General features: G+C 34.1%; 1 protein-coding gene across 1 annotated transcript in view; it reads left to right on the top strand.

Moving 5' to 3' along the window:
• The window catches only part of GTF2A1L (general transcription factor IIA subunit 1 like), a 48,436-nt gene extending 37,306 nt beyond the window's left edge, over positions 1–11,130 (top strand). The window contains exons 3-5 of the mRNA XM_019655845.1: positions 4,283–4,543; positions 5,223–5,312; positions 10,924–11,130. Coding sequence (XP_019511390.1) covers positions 4,283–4,543; positions 5,223–5,312; positions 10,924–11,031 — 459 coding nt within the window. The 3' untranslated portion in view covers positions 11,032–11,130. The remainder of the gene's footprint in view (positions 1–4,282; positions 4,544–5,222; positions 5,313–10,923) is intronic.
• The last annotated feature ends 1,345 nt before the right edge of the window (positions 11,131–12,475 follow it).

Raw genomic sequence — 12,475 nt, 5'->3', positions numbered from 1 at the left:
ACTTTCAGTACTGTGTTGAATAGAAATGGCAAGAGTGGGCATTTTTGCCATGTTCCTGATCTCAGGGAACTGAGCTTTTAGTTTTTCACCATTCTGAATGTGCTGTTAGTTGAGGGCTTCTCATAGGTGGCCTTTATTATGTTGGGGCAATTTCCTTATATTCTTAGTGTGAGTTTTTTGTTTTGTTTTTTAATCATGAAACGATGTTGAATTTTGTCAAATACTTTTCTATGTCAATTGAGGTAATTATTTGTTTTTCTCCATTCTGTTAATGTGTTGCATTACATTGATTTTTTTCATATGTTGAACCATCTTTGCATTTCAGGAATAAATCCCATTTGGTCATGGTATAATTTTTTTAATGTGCTGTTGAATTCTGTTAGTATTTTTTTGAGGTGTTTTTTTTTTTTAAGATTGCTGTTAATTTGTCTTTAAATATTTGGTAGAATTCTCCAGCGAAGCTATCTAGTCCTGGGCATTTATTTTCCAAGATGTTTTTGATCACTAATTCAATCTCCTTACTGGTTATAGGTCTATTTAGATTTTCTATTTATTCATGGTTCAGTCTTAATAGGCTATGTGTTTTTAGAAATTTGTTCATTTCATCTAGGTTATCCAATTCATTGGCATATAATCATAGTATTCTTTTATAAGTTTTCATTTCTGTAAAATTGGTAGTAAAGTCTCTTTATCATTTTAGTTATTTGAGTCCTCTTTTTTTTTCTCTTCATCAATCTAGCCAAAGGTTTATCAATTTTGTTGATCTTTTTCGAAGAACCATCTTTTGGTTTTGTTGATTTTTTTCTATTTTTTTTCTTATTCTTTACTTTATCCTCTGCCCCAATTGCTATTATTTCCATCCTTCTACTAGCTTTAGGCTTTATTTGTTCTCTCTCTCTCTCTCTCTCTCTCTCTCTCTCTCTCTCTTTCTCTCTCTCTGTCACTCTCTCTCTAACATTTCCTTAAGGTATAAGTTTAGGTTGTTAATTTGGAAGCCTTTTTCTTTTTTTTTTTTTTAATGTGAGCATTTACAGCTCCACATTTCTTTCCTAGCACTGCTTTTGCTACATCCCATAAGGTTTGGGTTTTGTGTTTTCATTTGTCTCAACATATTTTTATCTTTTGATGAAAGATTTTGGTTCTTTTGTTTTAAAATTTTTTTCTTTGACCCATTGATTTTTTAAAGAGTCTGTTATGTAATTTCCACATCTTGTGGATTTTCCAGTTTTCCTTCTGCTATTAATTTTTAGTTATATTCCATTGGGATCAGAAAAGATACTTTGTATGATTTCAGTCTTTTTAAATATTAAGATTTGTTTTGTGCTTAACATATGGTCTATTCTGGAGAATGTTCTGTGTGCACTTTGGAAAAATGCATATCCTGCTATTGTTTGGTGGCATGTTTCGTATATGTCTGTTAGGTCCAATTGATCTATAGTTTTGTTTAAGTTCTTTATTTCCTTACTGATATTCTCTCTGGTGGTTATATTCATATTTGAAGGAGGGGTATTAAAGTTTTCTACTATTGTAGAAGTATTTCTCTCTTCAGTTCTGTCAGTTTGTTGTGGCATTTGGTGCATATGTTTGTAATTGTTATATCTTCTTGGTGAAATGATTCTTTTATTATATAATGCTTTCTTTCTTTCTTACAACAGAGTTCGACTTAAAGTCTATTTTGTCTAATAGTAGTATAGCTCTCTCAACTTTCTTTAGGTTATTATTTGCATGGAATATCTTTTTCCATCCTTTAACTTCAATCTATGTGTATTTTTGGATCTCAAGTGAGTCTCTTGTACACAGCATTTAGTTAGGTCCTGTTTGGTTTTTTGGTTTTTTTTTTTTTTATCCATTCTGCCAATTTCTGTTTTTGGATTGGGTAGTTTAATCTATTTACATTTAAAGTAGTTACTGATAAGGAAGGACTTACTCTTGCCATTTTGTTGTTTGTTTTCTATGTGTCTTTGGGCTTCTTTGTCCTTCATTTCCTTCCTTACTACATTCCTTGGTGTATAGTTGAGTTTTTTTGTGGTGACACATTTTTATTCCTTTCTTCTTTTTGTGTATATTCTATAGATATTTTCTTTGTGGTTACCGTGGGGATTACTTATAGAATCCTAAAGTTATAACAGTCTATTTTGAACTGATACCAACTCAACTTCAACCTCATATTAAAATCCTACTCCTTTTCAGCATCACCCTCCCCCACTTTGTTGTTGATAATCCCGAATTACATGTTATATATTGTGTACCCCTTAATCTGGATTTATAATTATAATTTTTATGCTCTTTGTGTTTTAAATCTCATAAAGGAATAAAAAGTAGAGTTACATACCAAAATTATGATATACTGGTTTTTATATTTGTCCATGTATTTCTCTTTACCAGAGAACTTTACATTTTTGTATAGCTTCAAGTTACGCTCTAGGTTTCTTTCATTTCAGTTTAAAGGACTCCCTTTAGTATTTCTTGTAGGGCAAGTCTAGTGGTAATGAACTCCTTCAGCTTTCATCTGGGAAAGCCTTAATTTCTCAATTATTTTTGAAGGACAGTTTTTCCAGATATAGAATTCGCAGTTGACAGTCTTTTCTTTAAGCACTTTAAATCTATATATCATCCCATTGCCTTCTGGTCTTCAAAGTTTCTGCTTGTTATCCTTTTGAGGATCCCTTGTATGTGATGAGTTTTTCCTCTTGCTGCTTTAAATAGTACTGTTTTTCAATTTCAAATTGTTTACTGCTATTATACAGACACAATTCATTTTTGTAAATTGATTTTCATCAGTCTGAGTGTTTATGTCCCCCCACCCCCCCACCACACAAATTCATATGTTGAAATCCTAACCCCCAAAGTTGGTGGTAATTAAGAGGTGAGGCTTTTGGGAGGTGATTAGGTCATGAGAGTGGAGCCACCATGAATGGGATTAGTTGCCTTATAAAAGAGACCACATAGAGCTCCTTAACCCCTCAGTCATGTGAGGACACGATGAGAAGGCACCATCTCTGAACCTTAGTTTGCACTAAATAGCAAATCTTCTGGTACCTTGATCTTGGACTTCCTAGCCTTCATGAGAAGTAATTTCTATTGTTTATAAGCTACCCAGTCTATTATAAGCTACCCAGTCTGTGGTATTTTGTTCTAGCAGCTCAAATAAAAGACAATTTCCTCATCCTTTTGATGTCTTCAAGATCTATGGCAACACCCTTTAATTCCTAATATTGTTTATCTGTGTTTTTCGCTCTTTTTTTTGTCAGTCTGACTAGAGGCTTATCAATTTTATTGATCCTTTCAAAGAATGAACTTTTAGTCTAATTGACTTTATTATTTTTCTGTTCTCAATTTCATTTATTTCTTTTTTTATGTTTTTGTTTTCTGTGAGCTTAATTTGGTCTTTCTAGTTTCTTAAGGTGGCATTTTAGGCCATTGATTTGAGACTTGCTTTTTTCTAATATACTGTAAAGCTATAAATTTCCTTCTAGGCACTGCTTTAGCTACATCTCACAGATCTTTCTGTTACTGATTTCTGGTTTAATTCCTATGTACTTGGAGAACATACTTTGTGTGTGTTAAATTTGTTAAGGTTTGTTCTATGCCCCCAAAATATGGTCCATCTTGGTGAACTTCTGTGTGCTCTTGAAAAGAATGTGCATTTGACTATTTTGGGGTGGAGTATTCTATAAATGCCAATTACATTAAGTTGGTTGGTTGTGTTGTTCAGGCTTTCTACTGAATTTCAGTCTACTTTCTCAGTTGATTACTGAGAGAGGAATGTTGAAATCTTCAACTATAATTTTGGATTTGTCTGTTTCTTTTTTCCAGTTATATCAATTTTGATTTATATTTGTCCTTTTGTATTTGGCTTATTTCAGTTAGTACAGTCCTTTATATTATATTTTTTATCCATTGAGCATGGTGCCATTTGTCCTTTTCACTTCATGGAATTATTGTTTAAAATAATATGAAATAGTTAAAATCTAACATGTACTGTATAAATTTAAGATATATAAACACTGGTAAGTATTATATGAAAACAGTGAACTCATTTGCTGTCTGTGTATGACTGTAAGTGGGTTTACTTTGCTTACAATTTAAAAATTATTCCTATGTTTAATAGAAATGCTAGGGGTCTTTTAAAATTCAAAATTAGGGAACATCATCTTATAGAAAAAAAAAACATGTTAAGTGACCGCTTATGAGATGTTAAGTAATTTTATATTTTGTGTAATTCAATGCTTTATACACATTGTTTGACTTGAAAAGTTATTGCATTTCTTTTTCTTTTTAGGATTCTAATTCTCAGATGGATTTAAACATTCAGATAACTGATTATGATATTAATGAGATAATTCAAATAGATGGAACTGGTGATACATCCTCCAATGATGAAACAGGAAGTACAAGGGATGTAGATGAGAATGAATTTCTAGGAATTATTGATGGAGGAGACCTGAAGGTACTTGAAGAAGAAGCTGACAGAATATCAAATGGAGATTCAATTGCCAACAGTAGTGACAGTGAAGACCCTCAAATAGACATTGTGGAAGAGGTGAGGATTGCTTTTGAGCTGAAGCTTTCTTCCTTTCTAACATTTGTACTTTAATATACTTTGGAACCAAGAGGAATAACAATTAAGATTAACTCTGTCTTTAGTCTTTCACAGTGAGACTTACTTGTACACTAGTATTGAAACTTTTAATCTTAAACTCAGATTTAAGCTGGTATTAAGTATTTAGGAATCAGCTACTGTATTTGTTGGTCTTAACTAGAGAGAGTGGGAGGGGTAGGGGATGAGAGTGGAGGTAAAGAAGGTAGTCAGGGTGGAGGCTTATAGTATCTGCTCTAATCCTCACACAGTGCTAAAATCTTTGGATTATGGTAACTAAGAAGCATGTAAGGAGTATTAACTATCATTTATGGTTGGCTTTACGTATGCTCCAGGTACTGTATTAATTCTTACCTGTATTATGTTATTTGACATTCTCACTGCCCTGTGGGTTTTATTACTACGCTCATTTTTTCAGATGAGAAAACAGAGATATGAGGATTTTTAGTAATTTACCAAAAGTCATAGTTATTAAGTGGCCAAGTTGGGATTCAGATTCAGGCTATTTGACTTTTAAGTACATTACTATTCTGTCTTGCCAAGTTCCTTTATTTACATATGTCTGTCTTTAAAAAATTCAAAGCATCATTAATTCCTTAATGTGACTGTCTTTCATCTTTAGGACCCTTTAAATTCCGGAGATGATGTGAGCGAGCAGGATGTGCCAGACCTGTTTGACACAGATAATGTCATTGTCTGTCAGTATGACAAGGTACTGTATTCACCTTTTAGACTTTGGGTTTATTAACTGCATTAATAGTAGAAAGGTGTGTAAAATGATGGGAAATATGATGGTGAGTTATAGTTCACAGCTTAATTATTCTTAAAATAGCTAATTAATTCTATAAGTTTTGGGGGTGTATTTTGGATCTAACACTGTGCTGGTGGTCTCCGTGATCCAAAAAAGGTGAGCGTCCTTGTCTCAAGGAGGTGACAATCTTACTGAAACAAGATGTTTGTGTATGGAATAATAGAATGGCATACAATGAGATGGTAGGTAAATCAAAAGCCAAAATATGTGAAAGCTAAATCAAATACTAAGATAAGTGGCACAGATAGTAAGTCCTAAAAGTGGCTAGGAGATACAAGAATCATTTGTTGCTGGAGTTCTCCACAAATGTTTCATGGGTGATGTGGGGCTTTGAAGTAGGTCTTGAATGATTTCTAGGATATAGATAAGTGTGGAAAATGGGCATTCACAGTAGAATAGCCTGATAAAAGGCAGAGAAATGAATGCATTAGAATGTACAAGGGGCAGTAAGGGGGCAGCTCTGCCTTGAAGTGTTCTCCTTTCGGATGTATTAGGAAATGAGGCTGGGTGGGGAACAGAGCTGGAAGCAGATTGGAAAATCCAGAATCCTGGTGAGGGAAATCCAGAACTGATTTGATGGACATTAGCCCTCTAAGGATGTTATTGAGAAAACTGTAATTGGGTTTGAAAACTGGCAGCGTTTTGTGACTTAGAAGAGGAAATTGTAAGAACAGGGGTAGTGCAGACATGAAGTAACCAGGTTCCAGATTAAGGATGGTGGTGTAGACCATGGGAGAGTCAGAGATTATGATGGAAGAATCAGTGGGACTTGGTGCTGAGGTTGACATGATAGAATTATCAACAACGGAGGTTTGAAGATGTATCTCAGGTTTCAAGCCTAGAAATTAAGTTAGTGGCAATTTAACTTTAGCAACAAAAATGTAATACTCTTTTAAAAAAAAAACACAAAAACCAAAAAACAAAAACACTATAACTATGATTATGTAGTAGAATGGTCAGTTTTTGTCCTTGATTCATGCATATTTACATATTTATTTTTTAGAAGCTATGAGATGTAATTCACTTACTACTACTACATAGTTTGCCTATTTAAAGTGTACAATTCAATGGTTTTTAGCATAGTCATGGATATATGTATCCATTAACATGGTCAATTTTAGAATATTTTTATCATCTCAAAAAGAAACCCTATACCCACTAGTTCTCACTACTGTATCTCCCTATTTCCTCCCATCCCCACTACCAGGCCTAAGGAACCACTAATCTACTTTCCGTCTCTTTAGATTTCCCTATTTTGGAGTTTTATATGAAAGGAATCATGTAATATGTGGTCTGTTGTGACTGGCTTCTTTACACAATGTTTAGAATTTCATCCATGTTGTAGCATGTAACAGTTTTTCCTTTTTATTGCTGAATACTAGTCCGTTGAATGGATATACCACATTTTGTTTATTCATTCACCTGTTGATGGACATTTGTGTTGTTTCCACCTTTTGGCTCTTAAGAATGCTGCTGTAACATTTATGTACAAGGTTTTGTGTGAACATATATTTTCATTTCTCTTGATACATACTTGATAAAAGTGGAATTCCTGGTTTATGTAATATTGGGTTGTCAGAAAAGTCATGACACATTTTCGCAACGAAAAACATAGGAAAAAATACGTCATGAGTTTTCTGACAACCCAATAATAATAGTTTGAGTAACTGTGTTCCAAAGTGGCTGTACTATTTTTCATTCTAATCAAGTGTCTGAAGATTTAGATTGATCCACATTCTCACTAAAACTTGTTATCTAACTTTTTGATTCTAGCCATCCTAGTGGGTGTGAAGTGGTACCTCATTGAGGTTTTCATTTGCATTTCCCAGATGACTAATGCATGTTTACATCTTTGACTTTTGTGCAGTAACAATTTCAATATACTCCAGTGAAACAGAGCATGGTGTTTTGAATTTTTGTAAAAATAAATCCTTTTCTCTAAAAATCAGATTGTTTTCTGTCCTATAACATTTTCTACAGATAGTAAATGGCAATTTAGGTGCTGGTAAACATAAGCATAAGAAGGAATAGGTAATAGAAAAAGGACCATTCTTAGTTTGAAACTTATTTTACTTTTTTATAAATAGTGTATTGCCTTCTATGAAAAAAACATTATAAGGCACTAAATTATATGTGCATTCCCTAGAGGCACAAAGAATTTTCTAGAGTGTCCTTTGTTGTACTTCACTGTGGGAAATTGCTTGTAATTAATTACATAGTGGTTTATATTTTTCAAAGCATTTTTCATACATTGTCTTTTGCTTCTTAACAGCAATCTGTGGAGTAGATAGGAATGTCATTAGATGTATAGTGTTAACAAATCTAGTTGTCTACTTAGTTAATATTTTAAGATCAATACTAAAAATTTTAATGGAAACCAGGGTGTTCGGGAACCAATGAAAAGTTTTTAAATGGGAGTGATGAAATGAGAAGATAGCTAGCAAAGAGAATGTATCTGTAAAGTCAAAATGGGTGGAAGGGAACACTGTCATACTGAATTTTTATAAAAGAGCAACTTTCCAGTCCTGGTCATTGGTTGGCTTGTTTCAAATAGTATTGAAAGACTCAAGTAAATTGAAAACCTTTTCAGTAGTCTTTTAAGAGCTTTACTACTCAGCGTTGTTTTGAAGGCCAGTAGCATCGGTTCCCCTGGAGAGTGATACAAATGCAGAATTTGGGGTCTTGTCCCAGACTTCTAGATCAGAAGGTGCACTTTAACAAGACACCCCAGGTGATTTGCATGCTCATTAAACTTTGAGAAGCACTTTTGGTGGTTTTTTTTAGTATATTTTTGGCTTTGATTAGCACATTTAAAGGAATTTACCTTTAAAACTTATTAATGTAATGATTGGGGAAGAACTTCACAAATATTAAGATGTGCTATGAAAAAAGGTTAAATGAAGGTCATTGGTCAACATGCGAATGAGAATTAAAGTGTATGGACATGTTATTTCAGAAGCCTAGGGAATGTGTAAGATTAATATAAAGGTTAAAGTAATAAGAATATCATAGGGAAGATTAATGGTGAAATGAAACCTTTTACTATAGATGGGGGTGTTCTATGCTATGATAGGACACTATGTATAGTTAAATGTGAAATTATATGAATACATTACATCTTCATTTAACAGCTTAGCAAACTTTTGCTTATCACTGGCTTTGTCCAGTACAATGCTTTGCTAACGAGTAATTGCTAGTGTGTAGCACAGTATCTCTCTCTAATATATATATATTCTGTTTTTTGAATTGGTACTGCATATACATCATTAAAAACAGCAAAACACTGCAAAAGTTATACCTTGAAAAACCTGATTTCCACTCCTTCACCATTTGTGCTTCCTGTCAGTAGCTCCCTGTCCCTGCCTTGAGTACAAAGAAGTAACCAGTGACGTATATTAGTTTCTTAACTAATAAAAACAGAGTCTTTTTTTATTCAAGTACAAGCCTAAAAGGTAGCACAGACAGCGTTTTTTCTGCACCTTGTCTTTTAAAGACAGTAACAGTATATCTTCGAGATTTTTGTGCTAGTGTTTTGATAGCTGTGTAATAGTCCATTGTAGAATTATTAAAATTTATTTATAATAACTGGTCCCCTACTGATGAATATTTGAGTTCTTTTTCAGTCATTTGCTATTGAATGGCCACGTACATAAGACATTTCATATGTGTGCAGTTGTATCTATTAAATCGCAAGAAATAAGATTACTGGGTCAAAGGGCAGATGTATTTGGTTAGATATTGTGAAAATGCTCTTCTAGAGGCTATTCTCATGTATACTCCCATCACAAGGTTTGAGTGATTTTCTTTTCCTATAGCCTTGCCAATTGAATATAATAAGACATTTGGACCTTTGCTATTATGAAAGGTGAAAAATGACATCTTGGTGAAATTTTTAACTTTGTTTGTTTAAGGGCCATTTGTATTTACTTTTATGTGAATTGCTTGTTCATAATTTTATTTTTAAAAAGTGGATTATTGGTCTATTTATTGATTTCTAAGAGGTGTATTCTTTTGGGGGAAATTAGCCTTGGTATATGCAGAAATACTTTTTCCTCAGTTGTTTGCTTTCAGTGCCTTTTTTTTCTCTAATGCAGATGTTTAATTTGTCAACCTTTATTTTTATGGCTTGTAAATTTTGAGTCATGAATAGAAAGTTCTTTCTTGCCTCAAGATTTTGAAGGGATTCACCCATATTTTCTTCCAGTATTTCTTTGGTTTCTTTTTAAAACTATAAGTCTTGATCGATTTGGTGTTTATTTTGGTGTATAATGTGACATAAAGTTCCAACTTTTTTTAAGGTGGCTACCCAATTTTCCTAACATTCATTGAAAAAAGTCTACCTTGTCCACAATGATAAGAGAATGATTTCTTTATCATCTACTTAATTTCTGTATGTATTTGGATCTACTTCTTGATTTTCAGTTTTATTCCATTGATTTGTCCATTGGCCTGTGCTAATCATTCTCATTATTGAGGTTTTTGATATCTAGTAGGGCTAATCCTCTTCATAATGTTCTTTTCCAGGTGCTTGTCTACACTTCCCTTCCTTGGTTTGACTATTTACAGTCAACAACTAGGTTTAATTTTATACCCTTGATTTCAGACCATATATTTCTAAGGTTTTAAAAATACATAGTCACTTGTATTTTGCCCAGAGGTAACAATCATTTTATAATTTCTCACCTCTTGAGATAGTGGGATTTCCTAGTTTTTATTTTGTCTATATCTAGGCTGACTTACTGAATTCAAAGAACAGCCAGTAGAATCTAATAAGTTATAAGCTGTATCTTCTGACCTCGCTCAGTGTTTTATTGTGACTTTTTTCTTCAAAATGAAACACTGCTTTTTGAAATTCCTGATAATGTTAAGTATATCCTTTCTATTGATTCCTTTGCTGACATACTGAATTCTTTGCTGTTCTTTAGCAACCCAGGAATGCCCCTCCTCAGGACTGTTGTACTTCTGTTCCCTTTGCCTGAAATGCTCTCCAGCCAATATCTTCCTGGATTTATCCCTAACGTTCTTCAAGTCTTTGTGCAAATGTTATCTCATAAGTCAGGCTCACCCTGCCTCTCCTCTCTCAAATTATAACCCCACCTCTGTACTTGTGATCTTCCTTTTCTTGCTCTATTTTTCATAGCAGTTATCACCTTTTAATATTCTATATAATTTATTATAATTCATTATTTATTAGGCTTCTGTTTCCCCTATCCTTACTAAAATGTAAACTCTTCAAAGACAGGATTTTTCCCCCATTTTATTTATATATATATATATATATATATATTATTTTTTTCTTGTTTTTTAAAACTGATCTATATCCAGTGCCTAAAACAATATCTGACATATAAGAACCTCAAATATTTGCAGATGAATGAATGAACTATCTTGAGGAGGTCTTATTTTAAAGAATTCTCCTTTGGGTCAGAATAATCCCATGTGATATGCAAAGAAATGTAAATAATCTTTTGACTTTAAAATTAATTAATTTAGACTGTTTTTCTCCCTCTAGATTCACCGAAGCAAGAACAAATGGAAATTCTTTTTGAAAGATGGTGTTATGTGTTTTGGAGGGAGAGACTATGTATTTGCAAAAGCTATTGGTGATGCAGAGTGGTAAAACTTATGAGCTCAATACATCATAAACATCAGTGGGACTATATCATGTATTGCAGAACTTATTTTTATTTAAATATGGTCCACAGAGCTCCAGTTTTTAGTTCACTGTATGGAATTTAATAAAATTATAATTCAGATGAAGATGCAAATATATGATTTTATATTTCTTTCATTTACTGTTTTAACAGGGTTTCTTTTTTTTTAAACCCTCATTATCCATACCATTACAAAGCATAGATGAATCTGGTGTGATGGAACATGAAGAAATGTCCCATTCCTTTCATCTTGAAGTAAAATTCCCCTTCATGGTGAAGTCATATCAGTTATTAGATTGAGGCCCGTGTTCCTCCTAATTCTCACCAAGTGAGTAGCAGGATATTCAGGAAGACTTCCCTGGGCCTTTTCGTCTACACTCGTCACCAATGATGTGGCCCCTTGGCGGCAGATGCCTCTGCTCAGCCCATACTGCACACGAACATGGAAACCTTTCCTGAGGCCCGGATCCCTGGAGCTAAGAACGAGTCTCCCTGAGCTTCTCCTGTGCCAGGCCTTTCTTCTTGTATCCTGCTGTCTCTCCAGGGAATTGTGAGGGGGGACAGGGTTAGGTTCCCATTTTACTTCTTGAAACTTCAGACTTCTGTCCTCTTCCTAGTCATGGTGGGTTTTACCTCCCTCCTTAAGTTTTTTCTATTCTTCTTAAAGTGGTAGACCCCTGTGCAAACTCTTTATCTATCAAAGATACTACCTCTCTTCCGTTTCCCTAACAGGGAATCCCCTCATTGAGTTTAGGCTTTCTAAAACAGAAGGCAAGAAGAGATACTCTCTTCAGGAACCCTCTGCCTTGGCCAAATTAGATTGCCTAACCTCATTTGAGACAAGAAGACCTGGATAATTGTCTTAAAATCAGGGAGAAAAACAAAATGTAAAACACAAATAGCTCTGATTTTCCTGCACCAATAAAAACAAAGCAGATTGTCTCAATAAATTATTCTATAATACTCTCTTTCTTAGAAGATTCAAGTCCTTCAGAGGAACATTTTACCCATCATTCTGCGCCTCCTAATGGGTAGAGAATACATGGTCTCTAAATCAAGAATCCCTAGCTTCAGTTCTGAATGGTGTTCTCCAGGACAGTGCCCTCACACAGAGAGCAGTGCTGGGATGAGTGGGTGATGGCCTGTAATAGGTCCCTAAGGATTAGATACCTGGATCTGGCTGGTCACAGGGCGAATTCCCTATTTTTCGGAGGTAACCCCACTTTGAGAGTTTGATTTCAACACTTGTCCTGTCCCACCCAAGGACTCAGCTACTGCTGGCAGATCATTTCAAAATCTGGCTAAACCTCTTCTGGGTCTTGGACTACATATGTGGGGTACTGTCTTTGGTCTACAGTTGGCAGCTGCGTGAGGATTCAATTTATACTAATAAGTGGGCTGATCCCCTAA

Source organism: Hipposideros armiger, unplaced genomic scaffold (assembly GCF_001890085.2).
Source record: "Hipposideros armiger isolate ML-2016 unplaced genomic scaffold, ASM189008v1 scaffold_248, whole genome shotgun sequence".
In the NCBI taxonomy this organism is placed as follows: domain Eukaryota; kingdom Metazoa; phylum Chordata; class Mammalia; order Chiroptera; family Hipposideridae; genus Hipposideros; species Hipposideros armiger.
This window is presented reverse-complemented; position numbering and strand designations above follow the sequence as displayed.